This window comes from Lotus japonicus, chromosome 2 (genome assembly GCF_012489685.1).
Source record: "Lotus japonicus ecotype B-129 chromosome 2, LjGifu_v1.2".
NCBI lineage: Eukaryota > Viridiplantae > Streptophyta > Magnoliopsida > Fabales > Fabaceae > Lotus > Lotus japonicus.
Genome location: NC_080042.1, coordinates 50,922,085 through 50,948,215, shown reverse-complemented (window position 1 = coordinate 50,948,215; position 26,131 = coordinate 50,922,085). Strand labels below are relative to the sequence as shown.

Sequence of the window (26,131 nt, the reverse complement as noted above, 5' to 3'; positions counted from 1 at the left end):
TATCGATTATGTGTATTATTTATGTATCTCTTTGAGTTGACCCTTGCGCCTGCTGTTTGTGTTGGGCGATTGTACGCCTGCTGTCAGATGTCCATGGCAGGCTGGTTCATGATGGTCCACCCCTCGAGGGGACTAGGTTCGAGATGATTGACCAGGATATCCCTAGCTCGTGGGTGGTTGACCCCGCTAGCCATCGAGCTATATATTCGGGGAGAATAATAGAGGACAGGTTAGCAAGTTTGGGCACTTGACGAAGGGAGTCTTGAGACGGTATTCGGTTAGCTTTAACCTACCACCCGGCGTGCACTGCAGACATAGTGCAGGAGTGCCACCACCGCCGTCGTCTGACAACAAGGACCCACCGGATGGGGAGTCTGTTGCAGAGCTTCTTCGGGATCGAACTCTCCTACCCTTGCTGACCGTGCTGAACCGGACCAAGTTCCAGACCTGCTGTGCCAGTGGAGGAGCTTGTCACTGCTGCCACCCTTCGCCTAAGGACTTCGACTTCCTCCCGTGGCTACCATGTTGTGTTGTTGGTACACATGATGGAGGAGGACTTGTTCGTTTGTGTGGTGGACGCGGAGACGGGTGTCTCTAGGATTGAGACTCGGTCGGTAGAGAGAGAGGTCATCGACGTGGACAGGGAGCTGATCGTTCTGGATTCTAAATTTAGACGACGACTTTGCCAGCGTTTGGATGAGGAGTGTTGAGATGCGCTCCTCAGGGGAGGTTAGAGTAGAAGTGGTGTCATAGCTCTGATCGCATATTCTCATTTTGGGGCAGGGTAGGTCCCCGACCTTTAGCTTTTGTTGGTTCTTTCTATGAGGATCACAGAGAGTTGGTCGAACTAGGTGGTCTAGTTTAGGCCGTTTTGGGCTGACTGAAGGTATGAAAACGGTAGAAAGGGGGGGGGTTTGAATAACGTTTTCAGAACAAAACTTCCACCTTAAAGATTTTGACAAATCTTTCGAGAACTTAAGTGCTAAAGATAAGAGATAGAAAAGCACACAAGGATTTTATCCTGGTTCACTTGATAAATCACTCAAGCTACTCCAGTCCACCCGTTAAGGTGATTTCTTCCTTCTTAGAATGAAGGCAATCCACTAATCAGGTAAGAGTTACAACTGCACTTGAAACCTACAAGTGACTAACAATTACACTGACTTAGCTCACACTAAGATTCACTCTCTTAGTCTTCTCTAGGATCCGATCAACCTTGATCTCCTAAAGGCAAACTATACAACTGTATATGAAGTTCTTGTTTACAAAGAAATTGCTTCTAAAAAGCTTATAGTAAACACAATGAATTTCAGATGAAAGAAAGCTTAGAATATTTTGAATATGTCTTGCGCGTGTATATTGCTTCTTCTTTGTTTCTTTCTTAGCTTCTTTCAATCTTCAGCCTTTATATATACTCCAAGGATTAGGGTTGAGCGTTGCATGGGAAATGCTACCGTTGGAGGGCAGTTCTGGAAAATCCAGCTTCTGTGTGGCTGAGAACGTTAGGTAGGTCGTCAGGAAGGTACACTTGCTTTTGTACTTGGATAGCGACTTGACCTTTTAACCTAGGAGACTTCTGATCAGGGGAATACTTCATATTGGAACTTGTGAAGCCGGTTGATCAGAGTCAGAGGGAAAGCACAGATCCTCTGACCATTGTATCTTCTGATTCTGAACTCAGAGGGAAGAACATGGCCTTCAGAGTTTCTTGCTTCTGGACATCAGAGTTTCCACTATTCAGCTTCTGGATCTTCAGAGTCTTCTACACCATCAGAACATCTGAACCTTCAGTGTTTCTTGGTTATCAGAACTTCTGGATCTTCAGAGCTTCTAGCGACTGAGTCCACATCAGAGTTTGTATAGCTTCAGAACTTCTGAAGCTTTTCCACTGTTCATACTGAACATGGTGAATGCGAAAGCGTTGCTTGGGTCACTCTTTATACACAGTGCTTCTGATTTGTGTGAGATTGAGTTGAGGTCAGAGCCTGTAAATAGCACACTCAGAAAAACACGTTAGAGTACCACAATTGTTCATATCAAAAGGTTAACTTGTAATCATCAAAACATAGAGTTGTACTACTAGATCAAAACTTGATCTTACAATCTCCCCCTTTTTGATGATGACAAAACTAAGATTTTTGATGAACAATTCTTAAACATTAAACTGAATTCACTCAGAGTTTAGAGATATAGAATAATACTTATCCTGATGTGAATAGTTTATCTTGCTCATTCTGAATTCAAGTCACTGCTTGATTCTGAGCTTAGCTCCCCCTGAATCTAATACTTGATGAAAACGTTAGTAAAGTCTAGATTCTGAGCTAAATGATGTAAGAGTTCAGAGTGAAAAACTTATGACATAGATGAAAAACGAATAATCAGAGCGCATAAGTGATCAGAGTCATGGACAAGGTATCAGAGTCTTGGGTATCAGAGTCAACTTATAATCACTTCAGAAGAAGTGAAATGTATTCCTTGTATTTGCCCAGTGACACATCTATGGTCATGAAGGTGGAACTCTTAAATTCTCCAAAAGAAAAATAAATCACACTAACACATCTTACACATCAAAAACTGGGTTTACTCCCCCTTTTTGTCATAAGCAAAAAGCTTGGGGTGTGAAAAACTTAGCTTGAAGTACAAGGTACTCCCCCTTAGAGAAGGTCTAAGTTTAAAGAAAATGAAAACGATGTAAGAATCAGAGTTAGGCGAAAATAAATAGAAGAGTTAATGCAAGGGATGAACGTTTACCACCGGTCAAGTGAGTAAATAGAAGGGTCAGTTACCAAGAACTTAACCTCGAGAAACTGTAATAGCATTAACTTTCAGAGAGAAAGTGAAGCCTATAAAAAGCGTTGGAGAGAAAGGTAAGCTTCACACCTCGAATAATTTTCAGTAAGAAAAAAAATGGCATCATACAACGTAGCACTAGAAGAGCTGAGGAAGAAGGCCTTTGAAGAGGACTTGTTCCTGAACATCAGGCATCCAGAGGGTGCAACTACCATCGCGGAGCTGACACGGACACTGCTGGAAGAGGACCTGCGTCCAGAGTTGGAGAGAGACCTGAAGGAATTTCTTGCCTTCGTGGAGGAGGTGCAAGAACTCAGCCGGCTTGAACTCAAGCTGCTGGAAGAAAAAGAAATCTTGGAAGAGAAGCTCAGGACTTCAGAAGAGATTCTGGAGAAAGATGAGCTAAAGGTCAGACTCAACAACATCCAGCATGTACTGGATCGTCTGGAAAAGGATAGGTCAGAGCAGCGCCAGGAGTGCAGAAGAATGAGGAGGGATCCTCCATTCTAGATTATATGATGTAAAGAAATATGATGTAAACATAGAATAATGAATAAAAAAGACTTTTGCAAACATATGTGACATAAGTATATAGATATATATGCATATATAATCACAAACGAACAAAAGAGAATAAATAAATAAAAGGAAACAGAGTTTAACAAAAGGAAAACAAAGTTAACGAAAAAGAAGAAAAAGAAGAGATCCTGAAAACTAAGGTTTGTCAGTGCGTCTCAGAAGTTCCATCATCATTTGCTTCATCTCAATCAGCATGGATTCATGAGTGTCAAGACGTTGTTCCATGATGTCGAGTCTGGAAGAGCTTGTCTGAGTAGAGCTGGAAGGAACAGTCTGAGCAGCTTGAGGATCTGGAATGGAAGCAGAAGCAGAGGAGTAAACACAACTGGTGCAAGTCGCTCTGCCTCAGCCTCAGCTTCAAGACGCTCTGCCTCAAGTCTGGCTTGTTCAGCCTGAGCTGCTGCTTGACGTGCAGCTTCTTCTGCTTGTTCTTTCTTTCTCTTGGCTTCTTCAATAGCTTCAAGAAGCTTATTTCTCTGTTCTAGTTCATGAAGAGCCACCCTCCTAGCAAGCCTTTGCTTTGCAGCCTCAATGCTCTGACTGCCCTCTGCATGCAGGAGCTGCATCATAATTGGAACTTGAGCCACTAGCCAAGTGCTCAGATTGTTCCACTCATCAGCCACATTTTCAGCATTCTCACTGAGATCAGTCTGACCGTGCACATTGCGAGCCTCAAAGAGGCTTCATGATAGAAGATATTGATGCACTCAGAGAGAGATGTGGGTTGAAGGTGAGTATAGGGAATTATGGAGAGGTTGGGTTCAGGAGAGGCTGGGTGATTGCTGCTATGGGCTTCAGAGGCACCTTGTGGAGAACCAATGTTAATCATGGGAGCATTGGGTTCAGAGGTTCCAAGGTGAGGGTCTGAAGTTTCAACCAGAGGGTGAGGTGATCTAACCGAGGATTGGTTAGACACTGATTGTTCAGGTTCAGGGTCTGGTTGAATGGGCTCTTGTTGGTCAGGGACAGGGTGAGCTTGTTGAACTAAGGGGTCTGCCTCTTGGATAGGATTGGCCAAGATAGGTTCATCTGGGTCAACTAGACGTTCAGGTCTAGGGCCAGGATATCTCCTAGGGCTTGGACAGGTAAGGTAATACTCTTCCAAGGCAGATACCTTTTCTTTTCTAACCTCCATGAATTTTCTAATTGATTCAGAGGTATTGGAGGGAGGAGAGTCAATAACATTGGTTGGGAAGGATACAGGTGTGAAGGCTGTTGAAGAGTCTGTATCCGTGGTTCTGACAGCAGGACGTGCTGATGCTCTGGGAGCAGAGTGATCAGACGTTCTGGGTTGTGGTTTTGTTTGGTTGGGCTCGGGTTGGTCTTGGACGATTGGTTCAGAAGATAATGGGTCGTATGGAATGGTAAGGAGAGAGGTTGGATCTTCTGACCTAGAGGTTGGGTTCTGAAGCAAATTCCAGAGTGGTGCTTCAGTAGGAGAAGGTTGAAAGAAGGAGGATCTTGGGGAATGTGGTGGAGAGGTGGTTTGTGCGGCTGGCTGGGATTCAGGAATAGGAGTGAGGGGATTTGAGGAGTGTTGGAGCAAGGCAGAAATAGGGAGTGCATCAAATAAATTCAAATCATCATCAGAAGCAAGTGCAGGCTTACTTGTATGTGCTGATGATCGAGTCACTCTGGCAGGAGGTTCAGTCCTTCTGACCACTGCAGCAGCTGGTTCCACCCGAGTAGGCTTCACCACGATTCTGACCTTCTTCTGCTTCTTCTTTGGAGGACCATCCTCACTATCATCATCATCACCATCATCAGGCTTTCTCTTTGTCTTCTTGACCAGAGGGACATCAGATTCTTCAGAGGATTCTTCCAGAACCATCTTCCTCTGAGCTTTCTTCTTTGGAGGAGAAGAAAACTCTGGAGCTGGCAGTAGTCTGCTGATGAAATCATCAAGGTCAATCTCGAATCCTTGAGCCCTGAGGTCTTCAACATAGCATCTGATGGCTTCAGGATGGTCTGCTTGAGTCCACAGAGGGTAGTCATTCAGAGGCATTCTTCTTCCTCTGATCTCAGAAGATGTGTCTTCATGAGCAGGAGCAATCTTCTTCTGGATTAAGCCCATCTTCTTCAAGGAGTTTGCAGTGAAGACATCACTGACAATTGTGCTCAAATCCTCTGTGCAACCAGCATCGATCAAATCTTGCACCAAGTTGCTTTCAATGAGAAAGTCTGAGAGCAGCCTCCCAAAAGGGATATATTTGATTGCAGACTTGATGGAGGCGGTGGTGCGAGACTTCCGGATGCATTCCTTTAAGTAGGAGAACAGGAAGTAGGGAAGGCAGATCTTCTCCTTGTCTTGAATGAAGAACAGCATCGCCTTCTGGTTGAAGTTGATGTAGTCTGGAGAACTGCCCTTCGGTCTCTGATTGATGCAGTTGAGCAGGATCTTGTGCCAGATTCTGAGTTTGGGGTGAAGATCCATCACCTTGTAACTTGTCTTGCCCGGTTTGAAGGTGGTGTACAGAGCCTGGTTGACTATGTCCTTGGTGCTGGGTTTCAGCTTCGATTCCGTCAGTTGGAAACGATACCCATAAGCAGTATCTGCACCTAGCAGATTCACGAATGACTTCTCAGTGATAATGATCTTCCTGCCAAGAATGTGAGAGACCACCTGAGTGTCATCGCAGTCTGCGTGCTTCCAGAATTCCTTTACCAATTTCTCATACACCGGTCCTCGAAGTCGATTGAAATAGTTTCCCCAACCTTGAGCTTGGACTTCAGGACGAAGATCAAACCCATTTGCAGCCAAGTTATCGAGGTTGAATCTCCATTCTGCCAGGACTTGGAGTTCCTCAGGAGCAAATACGCAGTGAACGGCACAGCCCCGTTCTGCAATAGGAACAATCTGCTCTTGAGCTTGAACTTGTTCTTGTGCCGGGTTCTCAGAGCCCCTTTGACCCGTTGCCAAACCAACTTCCATGTGAGGGAACTGAGGTGCATCTGCAGTAGATCTTCTGGTTTGTCTCACCATTTTGAAGAGGTTGAAGGTTTGAGGTAGAAGATGAAGTTTGAAGGATGAAGAGAGATCGAGAGAGAAATCAAGAAAGAGGCTGTTTTGAAAAGCAGAGAGTGCGAGAGTGAAAACCGGAAGTGAACGAGAACGTGTGTGTATAGTGGGTTTTATCAAATAACCGTTGTTGATTCAAAAAGCACTTTAAGATCAACGGTTGAAAATTAAAGATTGATAGTAACAGTAAAATACACAATCACACACAGGAGATAAGCATATCTACACACAATCATAACAGACTGTCACACGGGCACAAGGAATTATGCATCAGAAATTCTGACACACGTGTTGTTGTCTCAGCTTCAGAGTCAGTACCAGTGGGCACACACACTCTGATTGAGTTACCTTCTGGACTAGACATCTTCTGATCAAGAAGTATCATAGTCAGAGGTTCTGATCCATCTTCACTCTGGACAAAAGTCCATGTTTAGATTTTTCAGAATAAAATTAAATCTATCCTCTGCTAAGGGCTTTGTAAAGATATCTGCCCATTGATGGTCAGTATCAACAAACTTCAGAAGAAGTACGCCCTTCTGCACATAATCTCTAATGAAGTGATACTTTACCTCAATGTGCTTTGCCCTTGAATGCAAGATAGGATTCTTGCTCAACGAGATTGCAGCAGTGTTATCACAATAAATTGGGATATTGCTCTCAAGGATCTGATAATCCTCCAGCTGATGTTTCATCCAGAGCATCTGAGTGCTGCATATTGCTGCTGAGATATATTCTGCCTCTGCAGTTGATAGTGCAATGGTTGATTGCCTCTTGCTTGCCCATGAGACTAGATTGCTGCCCAGAAATTGACAATTTCCAAAAGTACTTTTTCTCTCTGTTCTATCTCCAGCATAATCAGCATCACAATAACCTGAAAGCTTATACTCTGATGTTTTCTTATACATCAAGCCAAGGTTAGTGGTGCCTTTCAGATACCTTAGGATCCTCTTAACAGCAGTTAAGTGGGTTTCCCTTGGATCTGATTGGAAACGAGCACATAAGTGAACACTAAATAATATGTCTGGCCTAGATGCAGTTAAGTATAGAAGTGAACCTATCATTCCACGATAGACCTTCTGACATACTTTACCACTTTTATCTTCTTTCTCCAAAATGCATGTAGGATGCATTGGAGTCTTGGCCACTGTAGATTCCAGCATATTGAACTTCTTCAGAAGTTCTTTAGTGTACTTGCTCTGATGGATATATGTTCCTTCTGGTGTTTTATCAACTTGTATTCCCAGAAAGTACTTTAATTCTCCCATCATACTCATCTCAAATTCAGCCTGCATCATCTCAGAAAATTCTTTGCATAGAGATTGATTAGCAGAACCAAATATAATATCATCAACATAAATTTGCACAATTAAGATATCATCTTTATAAGTCTTGCAAAAAAGAGTTGTATCTACTTTACCCCTTACAAACTCATTCTCCAGAAGGAATGAGCTAAGTCTCTCATACCATGCTCTGGGAGCTTGCTTCAGACCGTAGAGTGATTTCTTCAATTTGAACACATGGTCTGGTTTCTTTTCATCTTCAAAACCTGGGGGTTGATGAACATAGACTTCCTCTGAGATATAACCATTTAGGAAGGCACTCTTTACGTCCATCTGATGTAGAACTATGTTGTGATTTACTGAGAAGGAGATCAACAGTCTAATTGCCTCCAGTCTTGCTACCGGAGCAAATGTTTCAGTGTAGTCTATTCCTTCCTGCTGGCTGTAGCCTTGAGCAACTAGCCTTGCCTTGTTTCTGACTACTTCTCCTTTCTCATTTAGCTTGTTTCTGAATACCCATTTCGTTCCAATAACATGGACACTCTCAGGCTTCTTCACTAAGCTCCAAACATCGTTCTTGGAGAATTGATTCAGTTCTTCTTCCATGGCCAGAATCCAATCCTTGTCCTGAAGAGCTTCATCTATGGACTTGGGTTCAATTAAGGACACCAATCCTTTCAGACTCAGCAAGGTCTCTTCAGAGGGTCTGAAGGCAGATCTGGTTCTGACTGGTTCATCTTTGTTGCCCAGAATCAATTCCTTAGGGTGAGCTGCAGTGATTCTGCTCTTCTTCAGAGTTTGTGAGTTAGAGGGACCAGCTTCTTCCTCTGGTTCATCTTCCTCTGGCTCAACTTCCTCTGGAGCTTTGCCTTTGTCAGAAACATTAATGCTTAAATCTGCAAACTTTTCAACTAGCTTTGACTGGTCAGAGTCAAGCTTATCATCAAATCTAACATGAATAGATTCTTCAATAGTCTTAGCATCAGTATTATAAAATCTAAAACCTTTAGATCTATCAGAATAACCAAGTAATAGACACTTAGAAGACTTAGCATCAAATTTATGCAATCTATCCTTAGTATTGAGAACATAACAAACACAGCCAAAAGGATGAAAATAAGAAATGTTGGGTTTTATGTTCTTCCACAATTGATAAGGAGTCTTATTCAGAATTGGTCTCACAGAGATTCTGTTCTGAATGTAACATGCTGTATTTACTGCCTCTGCCCAAAAGTGCTTAGCCATGCCAGTTTCTTGGAGCATGGTTCTAGCCATCTCCTGAAGAGTTCTGTTCTTCCTCTCAACAACACCATTTTGTTGAGGAGTTCTGGGACAAGAGAAATCATGTGCAATTCCATAGGAATCAAACGGACTCTCAAACTTGTCATTCTCAAACTCTCCACCATGGTCACTTCTGACACGCACAATCCTACAAGCCTTCTCGTTTTGCACTTGAGCAATGAAGGTAGAGAACACAGCATGAGACTCATCCTTGCGGGTTAGAAACTTTACCCATGTCCAGCGGCTATAGTCATCAACGATAACCATCCCATATCTCTTGCCACCTATAGACTCAGTTTTCACTGGTCCAAAAAGGTCGATATGCAGAAGTTCCAACGGCCTTGAGGTTGAGACAACATTCTTTGCCTTGAAAGGGACTTTTGTGAATTTGCCTTTCTGACATGCTTCACAAAGAGCGTCTGAAGCGAACTTCAGATTGGGTAAGCCCCTGACAAGGTTTAGCTTGCTCAGCTGAGAAATCTTTCTCATACTGGCATGCCCTAACCGTCTATGCCATACCCACTGCTCTTCATTAACAGACAGAAGGCACTTCACATTCTGAGCCTCCAACTCAGATAATCTGATCTTATAAATGTTGTTCTTCCTCTTGCTGTTAAACAGAACAGAGCCATCGATCTGACTTACAGCCCGGCAGGACTTTTGATTGAATATAACATCATAACCCTTGTCAGCTAATTGACTTATAGACAATAAGTTATGTGTTAAACCGTCTACCAATAAAACATTATCAATGCATGGACTACTATCTACACAAATAGTACCAGTACAAACAATTTTACCCTTTTCATTTCCTCCGAAGCCAACTTCGCCTCCAGGCTTAAGTTTCAGCTCTCGGAACATACGCTTTTCTCCCGTCATGTGACGCGAGCATCCACTGTCCAGATACCATGATTGGTGTTTCAGTGGAGCTATCAAGGATATCTGCAACATAGATGATCTTGTCCTTAGGTACCCACTTTCTGGGTCCTCTTTTGTTAGTTACCCCAGAGGTTCTGATCACCTTGGGTGTCTCAACATAATATTTTAAAGGAATACTTGCATGATATTTAGTCATAGAGAAAGATCCCTTTTTAAGAGGATGTTTAGCAACTTTAGCAGGTACAGGATCAGGCAATATGGTACCAGAGGGAACAAAGCATTCATACAAGGATTTAGCTTTGGACATAGAAGGCTCATTTCTAATTGGTTTAGAATAGCCAATGCCATGCATTCCATTTTTGCTTACGCCATAGATCATTGAAGCCATTAAGCTTCTATCCACGCTTTTAGCTAGGAATCTTTGAAAAGACTTTTCATACTTAGATTCATTTCTACAATCAGAGGCATCACAGGCAACAATTTCTTCTAACTTAGCAATCTGGTTCTTAAGCACAGAGTTAGAATTTACCAAAGCATGATTTTCATTTTTCAAATCAGAAATAATTTTCTCATGTTCAGAAGGAGTCTTAGAGACAGCAGATAAGTTCTTTTTCAACTTTTTATGCTTAGACAATAAAGAGTTATACTTATCCATGATATCAGACAAAGCATGTTTCAGTTCAGAGGTAGAGAAGGAAGCGAATACCTCATTTTCATCGTCTGAGTTAGGATCTCCTTCTGATTCTGAGTCAGAGTCAACAGCTTCCTTTGACTCTGCTCCTTTGTCTTTGACAATGGCCATGAGTCCTTGGACTTCACCATCAGAGTCAACATCCTCTGACTCTGATTCATCGAATGTCACCATCAGACTCTTCTTGGTCTTGAAGTGCTTCTTTGGCTTCTTGTCTTTCTTCAACTTTGGACAATCACTTTTGTAGTGCCCAGATTCTTTGCACTCAAAACATGTGACTTCCTTGATTGAAGACTTCTTCTGGCCTGAGGACTCATACTTGCCTTTTGCCTTTCCAGAGCCTTTGAACTTGCTCTGCCTGTGCTTCCAGATGCGGTTGAGTCTCTTGGAGATCAGAGTCAGCTCATCTTCATCAGAATCTTCTGATGCTTCTTCATATTCTTCTTCTTCAGCTTGAAGAGCCTTTGACTTCTCAACCTTAGCCTTTTCAGATTTGGATTTCAAGGCTATGGACTTTTTCCTCAGATCTTGCATCTCTGAGCGTTTCAGCTCATGGCATTTCAAAATGCTGATGAGTTCTTCTAAACTCATATTCTCAACGTCTCTCGTGAGCTCTATTGAAGTCACCAAAGGCATCCAGCTTTCAGGAAGACACCTGATGACCCTTATGACATGATCTTTTGTTGTGTAGCTCTTGTTGAGAGGTCGTATGCCAGCTACAAGTAATTGAAATCTGGAGAACATTTCTTCAATGGACTCATTTGGCTCCATGATGAAGGATTCATACTTTTGGATCAAAGACAATGCCTTTGATTCTTTGACTTTCTTGTTTCCTTCATGAGACATCTTCAGAGAATCAAAAATGCCTTTAGCAAACTCACGATCTGTAATCTTCTGGTACTCCTCATAGGAAATAGCACTTAGAAGAATTGCTCTTGCTTTGTGATGTTGTGAGTACAGCTTCTTTTGATCTGCAGTCATCTCTGACCTTGGGATCTTCTTGCTATCTGCATCAACTGGACGTTCATAGCCATCCACAATAATATCCCAGAGATCTGCATCGAAACCCAGAAAGAAACTTTCCAGTCTATCTTTCCAATATTCGAACCTTTGACCATCGAACATAGGAGGCTTTGCGTTGTAACCATCTCTTTGAGTTTCACTGGTGGTGGCAGCCATTGTTTTTCACACCGGCCCGGATCACTGAACACTGTTAGGTGTGGTAATCAGAACTTGCGCTCTGATACCAATTGAAGGTATGAAAAACGGTAGAAAGGGGGGGGGTTTGAATAACGTTTTCAGAACAAAACTTCCACCTTAAAGATTTTGACAAATCTTTCGAGAACTTAAGTGCTAAAGATAAGAGATAGAAAAGCACACAAGGATTTTATCCTGGTTCACTTGATAAATCACTCAAGCTACTCCAGTCAACCCCTTAAGGTGATTTCTTCCTTCTTAGAATGAAGGCAATCCACTAATCAGGTAAGAGTTACAACTGCACTTGAAACCTACAAGTGACTAACAATTACACTGACTTAGCTCACACTAAGATTCACTCTCTTAGTATTCTCTAGGATCCGATCAACCTTGATCTCCTAAAGGCAAACTATACAACTGTATATGAAGTTCTTGTTTACAAAGAAATTGCTTCTAAAAAGCTTATAGTAAACACAATGAATTTCAAGATGAAAGAAAGCTTAGAATATTTTGAATATGTCTTGCGCGTGTATATTGCTTCTTCTTTGTTTCTTTCTTAGCTTCTTTCAATCTTCAGCCTTTATATATACTCCAAGGATTAGGGTTGAGCGTTGCATGGGAAATGCTACCGTTGGAGGGCAGTTCTGGAAAATCCAGCTTCTGCTGTGGCTGAGAACGTTAGGTAGGTCGTCAGGAAGGTACACTTGCTTTTGTACTTGGATAGCGACTTGACCTTTTAACCTAGGAGACTTCTGATCAGGGGAATACTTCATATTGGAACTTGTGAAGCCGGTTGATCAGAGTCAGAGGGAAAGCACAGATCCTCTGACCATTGTATCTTCTGATTCTGAACTCAGAGGGAAGAACATGGCCTTCAGAGTTTCTTGCTTCTGGACATCAGAGTTTCCACTATTCAGCTTCTGGATCTTCAGAGTCTTCTACACCATCAGAACATCTGAACCTTCAGTGTTTCTTGGTTATCAGAACTTCTGGATCTTCAGAGCTTCTAGCGACTGAGTCCACATCAGAGTTTGTATAGCTTCAGAACTTCTGAAGCTTTTCCACTGTTCATACTGAACATGGTGAATGCGAAAGCGTTGCTTGGGTCACTCTTTATACACAGTGCTTCTGATTTGTGTGAGATTGAGTTGAGGCCAGAGCCTGTAAATAGCACACTCAGAAAAACACGTTAGAGTACCACAATTGTTCATATCAAAAGGTTAACTTGTAATCATCAAAACATAGAGTTGTACTACTAGATCAAAACTTGATCTTACATGACTTACTTTCGTATGGAGGATTGTATTTCGAATACTTGACCTTTACTTTGGTTTGTACATATTTGCCTGCGGCCACTACTTTATGATACTTTATGTCACTTTACCCGTCACTGGAGGTTACTCGTGACTTGGCATGCTACTTACAGCGGGGGTTGTATTTATATTTGTACATTAGGTATGTTTATCGTTGTTGGGTTGAGTGTTTATTTTCGACAAGTTTTTATTTGAAAAGAAAACGTAAAAAAAATATTCACGTTTTTCCGCTTTATTTAATTTTCGGTTACTAAAGTGACGCCACCGAAATCGGGGTGTTACACTCATCTTAATGTCATAGACTCACATTTTCAAATTCCACTCACACACTCACCACTCACTCTCTTTCTCTCTCACTTTTTCCCCTTTCAAGGTTTCACTCACTCTCTGTCTCGCTCACCGCCTCGCCCTCCTCACCCAAACCTCACTCAAATCTTTGCCTCACCCACACTATCCTCACTCACTCACCCTGTCACCCACCGCCATCGCCTCACTCACTCAGCCTGTCAGCCACACCCACGCCTCACTCACATCTCCGCCTCACCCACGTCGTCCTCACTCACTCACCCACCGCCACCGCCCTACTCTCAGCCTGTCAGCAACCGCCTCAAAGTATTACACAACCCTCTTTGTGAGACCCAAGTTTTTAAGCTTAGAATAAATTAATTAAGTTCATATACACGATTAGGTTTCGATGTATCGTGAAGGAAACCTGAACAAGTGGTTATCAAATGGAATAAATTTATGAAGGAGAAAGTTCAGGAAAAGGCTAAGGATAGTATTAAAGTCGATATAAGTTATAGCGCAAGTAGTAATCGCTTATAATTAGGACGAGAGCGATAGTAAACGATTAATTTACACTTAAAGACACGATGGAAACTAATTCCAAAAATCTTCAGAGAAATGTTAGAACTTCTCTTAATCTTTCCATGACGAGCATTTCGATACGAAACCCTAAAATGTAGGAACGTCCGATTCTAATTCTCGGAGGTTTGCCGAAACTAAATCCCTGATAACTCAAGAACCTTAAAATAAACTGTCGATGGAGACTTTTTATATTCGGAACTTCAAACGAAGATTCCACACGCATACACCCATTTCTTTCGATGTTTCTAATCTTTCTTCAGAACGAAGTTTTCTCATCCGACATCAACTGCAAAAAGTAGTTTTTCGGGTAAAATCGATTTACACCGACTTTGGATCGTTTGCCTTAATTCCAAGAAACCTGTTTTGAGTTCTGGAATTCTGTCGCCAGAACCTATCTTAGAATTAACAGAGGAACGCGCAGGAAAAATCGGAATCGCGAAATTTTCATTTTTCCGCATTTTCCATAAACTATAAATAGCTTGAAAAAAATCAAAAAAATTCCCAACACCATAGCCATCAAACCTGCGAGCTTGGAGGAGGAGGGGGAAGAAAAGATTTTTTCCATTTCTTGCCTGATCGCTGCACCGTTCGTTGCTACGCGTAGACCTCGAGGTATAAATGCTATTCCTTACTTCTGATCGTCAATTCTGTCGCTTTTCTCTATGTCTTTCTGTGCTCAAAGTTTTGAGCTTTTTGTAAAACTGTCCAAATAACTTGATTTCAGTGTCTAAACTTATTGCCTACATGCCCAAGAGCATGAATATCCGGTTGTTTTCTGCTGAATCTCGCCGAATTGCCACCGAGTTTCAATTCTGCTCGAAAAAACCCATTTTTGGCCAAAGCTTCGTTCTTTGGATTAAAAACTCTCGACTGAGCTTAGTATCAACAGGATTAGTTGTTATAAATATCGTTAGGAACACGCTCATCAAATTTATTTCTCAAAATTCCGACTTTGAGTTTTCAGGCTAAAAACACTGACCAAAATACCCCTGTGTTAGTTTTCGACCCGATAATTTTTCTGAGAGTTTCCCTAGCCTAGATATCGCCTAAGAATACCTAGGAATTAAATTAGATCGAAGAAAAAGTTCAGGAAACCCTATTTTGATAGTGGCCGAAACTTATTTGGTGTGGTACCGTGTCCAAAAATAATTTTTTGGTCTGTATGACCTAAGTTATAGCGTAGCTCTCTCCGTTGTCGAAATTTTGGCTTTGGTTTCGTGTCATTCCGAGTTCTGTAGCTCGAGTTATGCACGTTTTAGCGAATAAAGTGTTTTTGTACAAAACTTGAATCGAGTCAAAACTCATCCATTCGGGGGAAGCCCTTCCATTCGTGCCTAAATGTTGTACTCTGAAGCTTCTTGAGCTTTGTCTAACGTTAGTTAGTATTGTTTCGATTGTACCGACTTATTTTGATTGATTTTTGCTTTGTTTGCTCTAAGGTTCGTTTGTGGAAACCTTGGACTTGACTGAGCAAGCTTGTGAGTGTGACTTACACCGTGATTCTGAAGGAACTAGAGGTGAGGGCAACTTACCTTGCTAGCTAATGTTTTAGGCGTCGATGAATTCGGCTTGATTTATTGTTTATGCACTTGATTGTGATTGATTGGGAAAATGTTTTCTGAGGCTACGGCTGACAATGATAATCATTTATCGCTGGAATTGTTTTTGATATTGATTCACATGCTATGTGCTAAATGGTTAATCTAGGATGTGTTCATATATGTGCCTTGACTTTCGGATTTGTGCTAATTTGATTATGCAAATACACATATATCTGTTGTACGTCAGAGTGAGGATAACGGGCAATTATGCCAAATTTATCATGAGATTTTGGGAAAGATTGACGGGACGAACGGAGGTTCAGGCCTTGTTATTGTTTTAATGGATCGAGACCTTCTTTGGGAATTACTGGGATGATGGGATCTTTTAAACTTATAAGATTAGAGATAAACCTAAATGGAAACTATTTTACAAGGAAAATTCATAATACACTAAACAACCTCTGAACCCTTTCAATAATGATAATAATGTCAGATGAAAGCTTAGAGCTTGGATGTTAGTTTTGGAAAATGAGAAGTGTCGCCGAATTCAAGTTTTGGGGGAACTAATGAGTTTCTGAGTATGTTGGTACTCTTCGCTCGATGAGCAGTATGTTGTTTGGCTATCTAAAGGATAAGCCGGGGAACTATAAGTTTCTAAGTACATTGGTACTCCTTCGCTCTTTGAGCAGTTTATTTAGCCATCCAAAGGATGAGCCGGGAAGCTTTACTGAGGCGTGAGACTTCGTGAAAGCATGAAACTTCACTGAAGCGTGAGACTTCGTGAAAGGCTGCAAATTCACTGAAGCGTGAGACTTCGTGAAAGCAGAAACTTCACAGAGGCGGGAGACCTTGTGGAGGCGGGAACCTTCGCTGAAGCGGGAGACTTTGCGGAGGCGTAAAACTTCACTGAAGCGTGAGACTTCGTGAAGGTGTGAGACTTCATTGAAGCGGGAGACTTCATGAAGGCGCGAAACTTCACTGAAGCGTGAGACTTCGTGAATGCGTGAAACTTCACTGAAGCGTGAGACTTCGTGAATGCGTGAAACTTCACTGAAGCGTGAGACTTCGTGAATGTGTGAGATTTCACTGAAGCGTGAGACTTCGTGAAAGCGTAAGACTCCATTGAAGCGTGAGACTTCATGGAAGCGTGATATTTCATCGTCGTTTACCCTAGGGCAAACGACAGGGAACATTGGTTTAGTTAGACACTTTTGCGTTGGGAGGACGATACATTGTTTGACTAACCTTATCACCTAACTTCATATGTTGAAGATTTTGATGATTTGACATTGGTTGAACATTGTTATGTTATTTGTTGAATTGTTGAGATATTGAATATTGTGTTGTTACTAGAGATTCGATAACATGCCATGTATATACCTTAGGGTAGGCAATGCATAACTTATATGTATATATACAACATATATATATACCCCCTTATTCTTCACATTTTGCTTGTATTATCTATCATATTCTGTGAGTTGACCCTCGCGCCTTGGCTTTGTGTTCATGTTTGTGTTTGGGCGGTCGGCCTGCTGCCAGACGTTCAACAGTTGATTCGTGATGGTTCGTCGTTCGGGGAGGACCCGGAGCGAAATGACTACTACTGAGCCTTCGACATGGACCCGAACTTCATGCAGGATCGGATGAGGATTGATGTTAGGGGTGTAGCATATCGGGTTTCGTTATCATAGCTCTGATTTTCATTTCTTATTTTGGGGCAGGGTAGGTCCCCGACTATTAGCTTTTGTGTGGTTCTCTTCCATGAGGATCACAGGGAGTTTGTCGGACGTAGGAGGTCCTTTGGAGGCCGTTTTGGGCTGACTTACTTTCTTGGAGGACTGTGTTTATAAAACTTATGACTCTGGCTATGGGTCGCACTTGTTGCCGTTGGGCAATACTTTTAGTTACTTGATGTTACTTTCCGTCACTTGAGGACACTCGTGACGATGATTTTGGTTACAGCGAGGGCTGTGTTTTTATTGTATATTAGTCGCTGTTAATCGCGAATGAGTTTAGTCTTTATTTCGACAAGTCTTTTTATTTTATTTAAACCAAACGAAAAAAAAAATACCTGCTTTTCCGCTTTATTTTATTTTTGAGTTACTAAAGTGACACTCGAAAATCGGGGTGTTACACTCTTCACTCAAACACTCACAGAGTCACAATCGATCAACAGAGCCAGAGGACATAGTCAAAGAAGTTTTATCATAGAGAGAAAGAGACATGCGTGGTGAAGGGAGCAAAGCAAGCAATTGATCAATAGAGGTGAAGGGAATAATTGATTCGAGTAGGAAGAAGTGAAGACTGAAGGGAGAAATCCAACGAGCAATCCAATTTAGGGTTTCTTTATTTACTTATTTTCCCCTTTCTTTTTCTGAAATTTGAGTCAGAAATTTTGTTTTTAGGAAATAGTCCCTCAATTTTGCCACCTTTAAATTTTGCCCTTTTCTTTGTTTTGGGCCAAAAAGATGATCTGGTCATAAGAATGTTTTTTTGCCAGGGCCAGGACATAGGCCCAAGCTCGCCGGGCGGTGAATCTGCCCCTGTATACGTAAAGGAGACTTATTTTTTGCACTCTTTTTCATTAATTGCATTAAATAGTAAAATATTTCCTTTGTATTAATACCTTTATTAATAAAATCTAAAACTAAATAAAATGTAACAGTCACTTTAAACCTTTGTGTTAAAATTTTCCTTTATATTAAATACATTAAATTAAAATATTAAAAATGAATAAAATTGCTTAAGTCATTAGCTATTCAATTACCTACTATGTAAAACTCACTTTAAATTTTGTTATAAATACATCAAGAAATAAAAATTCCCTTTGTATTATATGCATTAAACTAAAAACAGATGAAAAAAATTCAATAATCAACTACCAACTAATTTCCATATTTGTTGTATAAAATAAAACAGAACATGACAAAAGACTCCTAGAACATAACACTTTAATTCTCGGCTTAATTGCACTTTTGGTCCCCCAACTTTGGCCTTCCTGCGAAAATCGTCCCCAAACTTTAAAATTAGCAAAAAAAACATCCCTAACGTTTACACCCGATTGCAAAATTGGTTTTCCGTCAAATTTCATCCAATATTTAACGAATTCTGGGATAAAAATTTAAAAAAATAAGAAAATAAAACAAAAACCTAAAAATTGATGAATGTTCATCTTCTTCAAACATCTTCTTCACCATCTTCAACATAAAGCTGAAAAAATTCCAGAAAAAAAAAAATCAATCTCCTCAAACCCAGTCACCATCCAACACCTTACATAAAAAAAAAACCATCAAACACCTTACCTAAAAAATGAAATCCTTTCCATTCTCCTTTCACTCAAAGAAATCAGAGTACATTTTTAGCATTTGAGGTCAAATATGTGGGAATCTAGATCCAGCACCACCACCACCTTCTTCTTCGAAACCACTTCCTTCTTTTGCTAGAGCCATTTGCCACCACTTCCTCCTCTTCTTCAAAATCAAGATCTGGCAGTATCACCACCAAACCGCGCTGCCACCACCACCGCTGGGTTCGCAGCGCCTCCTTTACGTGGATCTCCAGTCCACGAAGCGCCGCGCCATCACCACCTCCGTTGAAGCTCTTCAATCACGGACCACCGACGTCGCATATCTACTCCTATGCCTTCTTCATCTCTACTCCAAACCAAACAAAAACAGGCAAAGAAAGAGAGTAGGATCGAGGGAGGAAGAGAGATGGAGATGGAGGATTCAAAGAAGAGCGGCGGTGGTGCTTCGATGACGACGAGGAGCGGCGGGGTGGTCTATGGCAGATTCAGATTTGGGTTCAATGGAGGTGGGTCAAAATTCCAGGTCAAAACCCCACCTGATCTTCTTTGGTGCATGTCAAAACCCCACCTCTGAACAATATTTTTGAATTTCTGGATTTGGGTGAGGGAAAAGGAGTATTGGCTTTTATTTCTGGAAATTTTTGTGGTTGAATTTAATATGGGTTTGTTGTTGGGAAGATTGTGAATTTGAGTTTGAGTTTGTGAATTTCTGGGTTTTTAATATGAAGATGATGAATGTTTCAGATACTAAATTTTTTAATTAATTTTTTGAGAAATATTCCGTTAAATATTGGATGGAATTGGACGGAAAACCAATTTTGCAACCGGGTGTAAACGTTAGGGGACGTTTTTTGCTAATTTTAAAGTTTGGGGACGATTTTCGCAGGAAGCCTTAATTCTCTAAAAAAAAGTGTGAAACAAGACACTATAATAAAAAAAATCATACTAATGTTTATCGACAAAAAAATCACGCCGATAAAAGTACCCATAATTTACATATGAACAATTTTAGTTTTATAATGATAAAAATATTAAAAATAATTTATATAAATAAATATCTTAAAAAAACATTGTTTTAAAAAATATGTGTTGATGCTTGATTCTCCTTAAGAAATGTCTTATGTTCGCGTCTTGTGGATGAAAAAAACTTCGCTGGGAGAGTTCACTCCACCATTTTAAATATATTTTTTTGTGATAGGAAGGTTAATATAAGTTGATATAATGATTTAAAAAAAATTAGTTAAAAAAACATTTTCATAAAATATATTAGTCATATTTTTTATTTTTTATTTAATTATCATAAAAAAATTAATTAAATACATTAAGCAGTAAAACCTTCCTTCATTTGTATTAAAATACATGAAGCAATAGAAAGATTCTTTGAAATTAATATATTAAATCAAAAAATCAAAAAAAAAATTACATTGTCAAAATTTATTCAGCTATCTACATTAATTAATAATATTTATAAATTTAAAAATTGACTTAAATTTTACATTAGTTAAGAATATCAAGAATTAAACTTGATTAATAATAAAATAATTTTATCAATAAATAATTTAGATAAATAGTTTAAATTTAAAAAGGACACTATAAAGTATTTATATTGTAAGTAAACCCGTACAACACTTGAGTAATATATCTAGTATTAACTTATTTTAAGTGTTCTTTTATTTGTAGAAGCTAATAGAACATCTTCTATACATCCATTAATAACATACTTTGATATATACACATTTTACTTATATTTTCTTCCATTCTAATTTTACATTCTTTTTTTCCTTTCTTATCTAAGAGTAAGGTGAAACTGTGATTCATGTCATTTAATAGACACCCGCTACACTCATTTTTTTATGAACTGTAACAAAATGGAAATTTAACAAATTAAAGCACATTATATGGCCATCTAAAACCACTACAATGGTGGATATAGCATGTGTCTCATACCGTAGAGGGTGGTTCGCCAATTTTTTTTTTTTTTTTGAAACTGGGTTCGCCAATCATTAATACTCCCTCCGTTCCTATTTATAAGCATGAAAAAGAAGAAAAATCTTGGTCCTTTTTATAAGAACCAAATGAAAGTTTAAGCTATATTAATTATTTTTTTCCAATGATGCCCTTATTAATTCTAACTTGTAAAATGTGCCTCATTAATTATTCTCTCTCTTTCCCACTTTCCAATACTAATAACAAAGGGTAATTTTGGAAGTTTATTTTGATTCAAGACAAATTTAATGCATTTTATCTAGTTTAACTACATTTCTTAAACTATGTGAATTTTTTTTTGCTGCTTATAAATAGGACCGGAGGGAGTAGTAGCGAAAATGAGGCATCAAATCATAACATTAGTATTCCACAAATGAGCCAACCGATTCAAAGCATTAGGAGAAGACCCACCTTCACTTCTTGCTTCCACCGCACTCATTTTCATCTTGAATATCCTCTGCCGAATCTCTTTTCCCCTGTCCGAGTCCATCAGCTCCCTGACCCGGTCCCCCAACTCGGTTGAACTCACTAACCCATCTTTCGACTCGTTCACCGCCAAAGCCACCTTCATTTCCTGCACCATGATAACTCTGTTCAGCTTCTGTTCCGCGTACAGAGGCCACGCCACCATCGGCACTCCCTCACAAACCGCTTCTAGCACCGAGTTCCACCCGCAGTGAGTCACGAACCCACCCACCGAGTTATGACTCAGTATTGCACCCTGTGGGGCCCAGTCCCTCACAACCATCCCCTTCTCCTTCGTCCTCTCCAAAAACCCTTCCGGCAACAACTCGTCCAAACTCGGTTCCTCCTCCTCCGAGTCACCGCGACCTGACTCGGTCCTCACCACCCACAGAAACCTCTGCTCGCTCCTCTCCAACCCATGAGCAATCTCGCTCAACTGGGTCCTCGAGAATCTCCCCATGCTTCCGAAACACAGCAACACGACGCTCTGACTCGGCTGCGAGTCGAGCCAGCTCAGACACCCTTTCTCATCGCCGCCGTACGTGGTGGAAATCAACGGCCCAATACAGAACAATGGTGGCGTGTTACCATCCGGTACGCACAAGCCTTCAGTTATAGCTTTGATGGCTTTTTCTTCAATTGCATCGAAGGTGTTTGCGATAATGCCGAAGCTGTTTCTCATGGTTTTCGCCAACTCAAGGGTGACATGGTAAATCGGATTCTCAGGGTCTTTCGAATTGTCAGGGAAATCATCAGTGGGCATTGGTGGTAACCCGGGGATTTGAAGATGCATGTGAAGGTCCTTGATGGGTTTTGTGGTGTTTTTGTGAAGGGTGGGGAAGTTTAGCAAGACAGCAAGAGTGGAAACACCAGAAGTGTAGTAGAAGAAAGTGGGGATGTCAAGGGTGAACTGGATGGTTTTGAAGTTGAAGAAGTCTAGGATAACGGCTCTGAGGTTGGTGGTTTTGGAGAATGATCGGAGGGCGCGGTGGACGTGTTGGTTGCCGAGGTGGGAGAGTTCGAGGGTGTGCAAGTGAGGCGGCACGGTGGCGGGGATGGGTGGGAGAGGAATGTTGTGGAAGGTGATGGAGGGCATGGCGGAAGAGACGTCGGTGATGTATTGGGAGGTGGCGTCGTGGCTGAAGGCAGTGGCGGTGGTGGTGGTGGTGGAAGGAGTGTGTTGTTGATTGTTGTTGGGTGGGGAGAGGATGAGAATTGTGATGGATAAGGAAGGGTGGTGGGTTAGGATGAGCTTGCCTAGCTCAACCATGGAGACAAGGTGTCCACTCCCCATGGCAGGGTAGAGAACTATGGTGTCCCCTTTCATGTTCATGAGAGTGATGATGGATTCAGATGATGAACTCTAATGAAGTTTAAGTTGAGTGGCTAATGTAAGCACACCAAGTGTAGGGAGCGAATGGATATATATACAACAACGAATTATAGTTTGTTCAAGGATGAACTCCAAATTCACCTTGATAAATTGATAAAATGTGGAGAGAAAATTGGTAAATGATTGTTATGATAAATTATGTAATAGTAAATGTATAGAGATAAAGAAAAAAGAATGAAAATGATATGTAAAAAAAAAAAGTGTGAGTGATTATTATTCATGCAATGCATGGGGTAGAAGAAAACAAATATATCGGATACAAATCTAGAGTAATGTGTAATGATTAGATTATCTTCATAGAAATAAAATAAAAGAATAAAGTACATTCATTCCCTTCAAAGTTTGTTAGAATTACACTCAATTTCATTTTTATCTAAAATCTACAACCACTTCATTTTATATAGAGGCAAATTTAGTGACGAAAAATATTATTCATTAATAATTAGTTATTATTTAAATTGTTAATCAATATTTTCAATATAATTCAATAAATTTTAAAATGAAAACATCACAATCCTCTTCATTCTCTCAATCGTGTTCTTCCTCTGTAAATTCACAATGCAAATTCTACAATAGCACACCTGACCGGTTTACAAACCATATTTCGAACATAGTAAAACATGCTTGTGTTTTCATATTTTGTAATAATTTAATTTTAATCAAAATCATCTATTTATACCTCCAATTTTCAAAATTGGATTGTAGACCCAAAAAGCAACACAAATGGGTGAAGAAAATAGAGAAACAAAATTAAGAAATATAAAGTGGATCGGAGGTTATTAGAACCCAACGATGCGGTGGAGCACCCTTTTTAACAAAATCCAACAACATCTTAAACCAATAGAGCGTTCGCTCACAACTTAAAGGGGTGAAGTTCACAAGAAGTAGTTGAACAAGTGGCTTTGGGGATGTGCGATTCACGTTCTGGGGTTCAGGACGCAACAAAATTTTGAGGCATGGTGGTTCTATGGGGTTTCACATTCTGGGACGGTGGCCGTCGTGTTAAAGTGAGCAAAGGCTTGGTGGTGACCGTTTGTGGTGAGAAATATGATTTAGAGATAGATGGGACATAGACTTAACAGACAGAGTGGATGATTTTTTAAAATTTAATTTAGTAAAATTATTTTCATAAATTAATGTATGATAGTGTATATTCATTAAATTTATTTAAATTTTAATTAATTAGTAATTATTTTTTATTAGTGACGAATTTGTTTTCGTCACTAAATTTTGCCTTTATAAAAAATGGGGTGGAGTGTAGGTTTTAAAAAAGAATGAGATGGAGTGTCATTGTTGCAAACCTTAACGGGAGTGAGTGTATATTACTCAAAACAAAATTTATATATTAAGACGTTTGGAGTACCAATTACCAAACACTCAACATGGATACAATCCCTAAAGGCATGGTGTGTATTGGGAGCTTTTTCCATGGATTTTTCTTTTTTATCAGCCAAATTAATTAAAGTGGTACAAGGGGTACCAATACAATTTACAACATATTTACATGGATTCTATATAAGATATTGGGTCATGAGACTATTCATACATCAACTAAGGTACTGTTTGATCTGATTTTTTTTTTGTCATAAAATTAAAGTTACTTTTAAGTAAAAGTGAAAAATAAGAACTTTTAGAAAAAAGTAAAAATTATTTTCAATTTTTTTTTTTATAACTTAGAAGCTACTTTTAATTTAAAATTTATTTGTTAGTTAGTAAATTCACAACACTGAGTGGTTGAAGCGACATGAGGGTGGAAGGTCAAGTAGCACTGGTGCTGGAGGTCGGTGTTACTTATTGGCAGTGATCGCGGCGGAGGTGGTTGTACCAGTCGTGGGGATGGTGACAATGATGGTGATGGTGGAGGCGATGGCACTAGGGGTTATGAAGGAAGAGTTAACGACAATGATAGTGGTGGTGGTTCCAGAGGCGGCAGTGGTGATGGCGGTGGTGTGACAGTGGTCGTGGCGGTAGCAACAAAGGTGGCAGTGAACGGTTGTGGTGGAGGTGATGGTTGAAGTCGTGTAGTGGAAGTGGAGGGTGGTAGTAGCAATGGAGGTGGTGGTGCTGGTGGCAATGAAAGGTAGTGTTGATGGCAATGGAGGTAGTAACAGTGGAGGTGATGAGTCGTGGAGGTGGCAATGGTGGTGGTGGACGGTTATGGTGGACGTGATGGTATAGATGGTGGTGGGGGGTGGAGGGTGACGGTAGCATTGTAGGTGATGGTGGGGGTGGCCATGAAGTGGTCACGGCAGCAACGATGATGGTGATGAACGGTTGTGGTAGAGGTGATGGTAGAGGTGGTGATTGTGGTGGTAACAGTGGGGGTGATGGTAGTGGTGGCAATGAAGGTGATAGTGGTGGAAATAGAGGTGGTGGCGGTGGTGGTGCGGTGACCCTGGAGGTTGCAACGATGGTGGTGGTGGACGGTTGTGGTAGAGGTGATGGTAAAGGTGGTGAGGGAGGAGGGTGGAGGGTAACGTACTAGCGGATGTGATGGTGGTGGTGGCAATGAAGGTGGTGAGAATGGAGGTGGTGGTAATGGCAATGGAAACGATGGTGGTGGTGGACGGTTGTGGAGGAGGTTGTTGTTCCTTTGATCATGATTGTCTACATTTTAGCTAAGGTATATTTGTCTATGACAAGATGTGGGACCAGATGTTGTAACATCGTAACTGTGACATTTGTCCCTTAGAACGTACCGTGTGTTTGGGTGATTTATTCTAGAAGCTTTGGATTGATTTAGTGATCAACAAGTTAGGGTTGTTGAAGAAGCTTATGTGCGCCGCTCAGAGAATATATCAAGTGTGACCAAATCGGTTTCAGTAGATTTGATTTGAAGATATATTGTGGATGTTTCATCTTTATTGCAGATTTTAAAAGTTTGCCTTCCTGTTTTTGTTGTAAGACGAACTTGGAAAATACTACAAAGTTGACGTGACACTTCTAAGTGTCATCAGAAGACTTTTTATAGACTTGACAAAATAAGTTAGGGCTTACTTCTTCAAGGACCATCTCTTTCAGAGTCAGTGTATGACTTAGAGTGTGGTCTGTCAAAATTATTTATCAAAGTCGATGTCACATGTTCTGCAACGTACTCAGCTTTTCGTTTCGTTTAAAGGCTTTATAAGTATGCAAACCTCTAGAAATATTTGCAAGTATCCTTCTATGAAATAGTTTCTCTAGAAAAAGGTCTCTAGCTTGTCATTGTCTAAACCGACACAAAAAATTTCCTGGAATATTCTCATCCACCATAAACCAGAACAACATTCAAACTTAAAAGTCTCATTCAAATAAGTCATACATCAAAAAGATCATCCGAGCAACATATTGTTCAACACTGAAGTATGCACCATCTGCTAGAGGCATGATCAGAAATGAAGTGTCTACATGCAACGTCTACTCATCAACATCTAGACGAAGTTCAAACGCAACTGATGTCATCAAATCCACAATGGCACTCACGTGACTAAAGCCATCATAAACTCTAAGCATATCAAGTCACATCATATTCAATGTTGGAGAAGTGATCAAACAGAAGTC

The 26,131-nt window shown here is 40.5% G+C and overlaps 2 protein-coding genes across 2 annotated transcripts; one reads left to right on the top strand and one right to left on the bottom strand.

Annotated features, from left to right (window-relative positions):
* Window positions 1-20,544: 20,544 nt before the first annotated feature.
* Window positions 20,545-22,580, bottom strand: LOC130738231 (isoflavone 7-O-glucosyltransferase 1). The gene has a single exon (XM_057590168.1). The coding sequence runs from the start codon at window positions 22,529-22,531 to the stop codon at window positions 21,080-21,082; it is 1,452 nt and encodes a 483-aa protein (XP_057446151.1). The 5' UTR covers window positions 22,532-22,580; the 3' UTR covers window positions 20,545-21,079.
* A 2,060-nt stretch (window positions 22,581-24,640) lies between these two features.
* Window positions 24,641-25,076, top strand: LOC130736578 (glycine-rich cell wall structural protein 1.0-like). The gene is made up of 2 exons (XM_057588392.1): window positions 24,641-24,723; window positions 24,770-25,076. Exons 1-2 carry the CDS (start codon window positions 24,641-24,643, stop codon window positions 25,074-25,076), a joined length of 390 nt encoding a protein of 129 aa, XP_057444375.1.
* Window positions 25,077-26,131: the final 1,055 nt, after the last annotated feature.

What these genes read in the sequence shown, in the direction of transcription:
- LOC130738231 (XM_057590168.1), bottom strand. Translation starts at nt 22,531, where the DNA reads ATGAACATGAAAGGGGACACCATAGTTCTCTACCCTGCCATGGGGAGT.
- LOC130736578 (XM_057588392.1), top strand. Translation starts at nt 24,641, where the DNA reads ATGGAGGTGGTGGTGCTGGTGGCAATGAAAGGTAGTGTTGATGGCAAT. An exon ending in GGAGGTGATGAGTCGTGGAG is followed by an intron (nt 24,724 to 24,769) that starts GTGGCAATGGTG and finishes GTGATGGTATAG; the next exon opens with ATGGTGGTGGGGGGTGGAGG.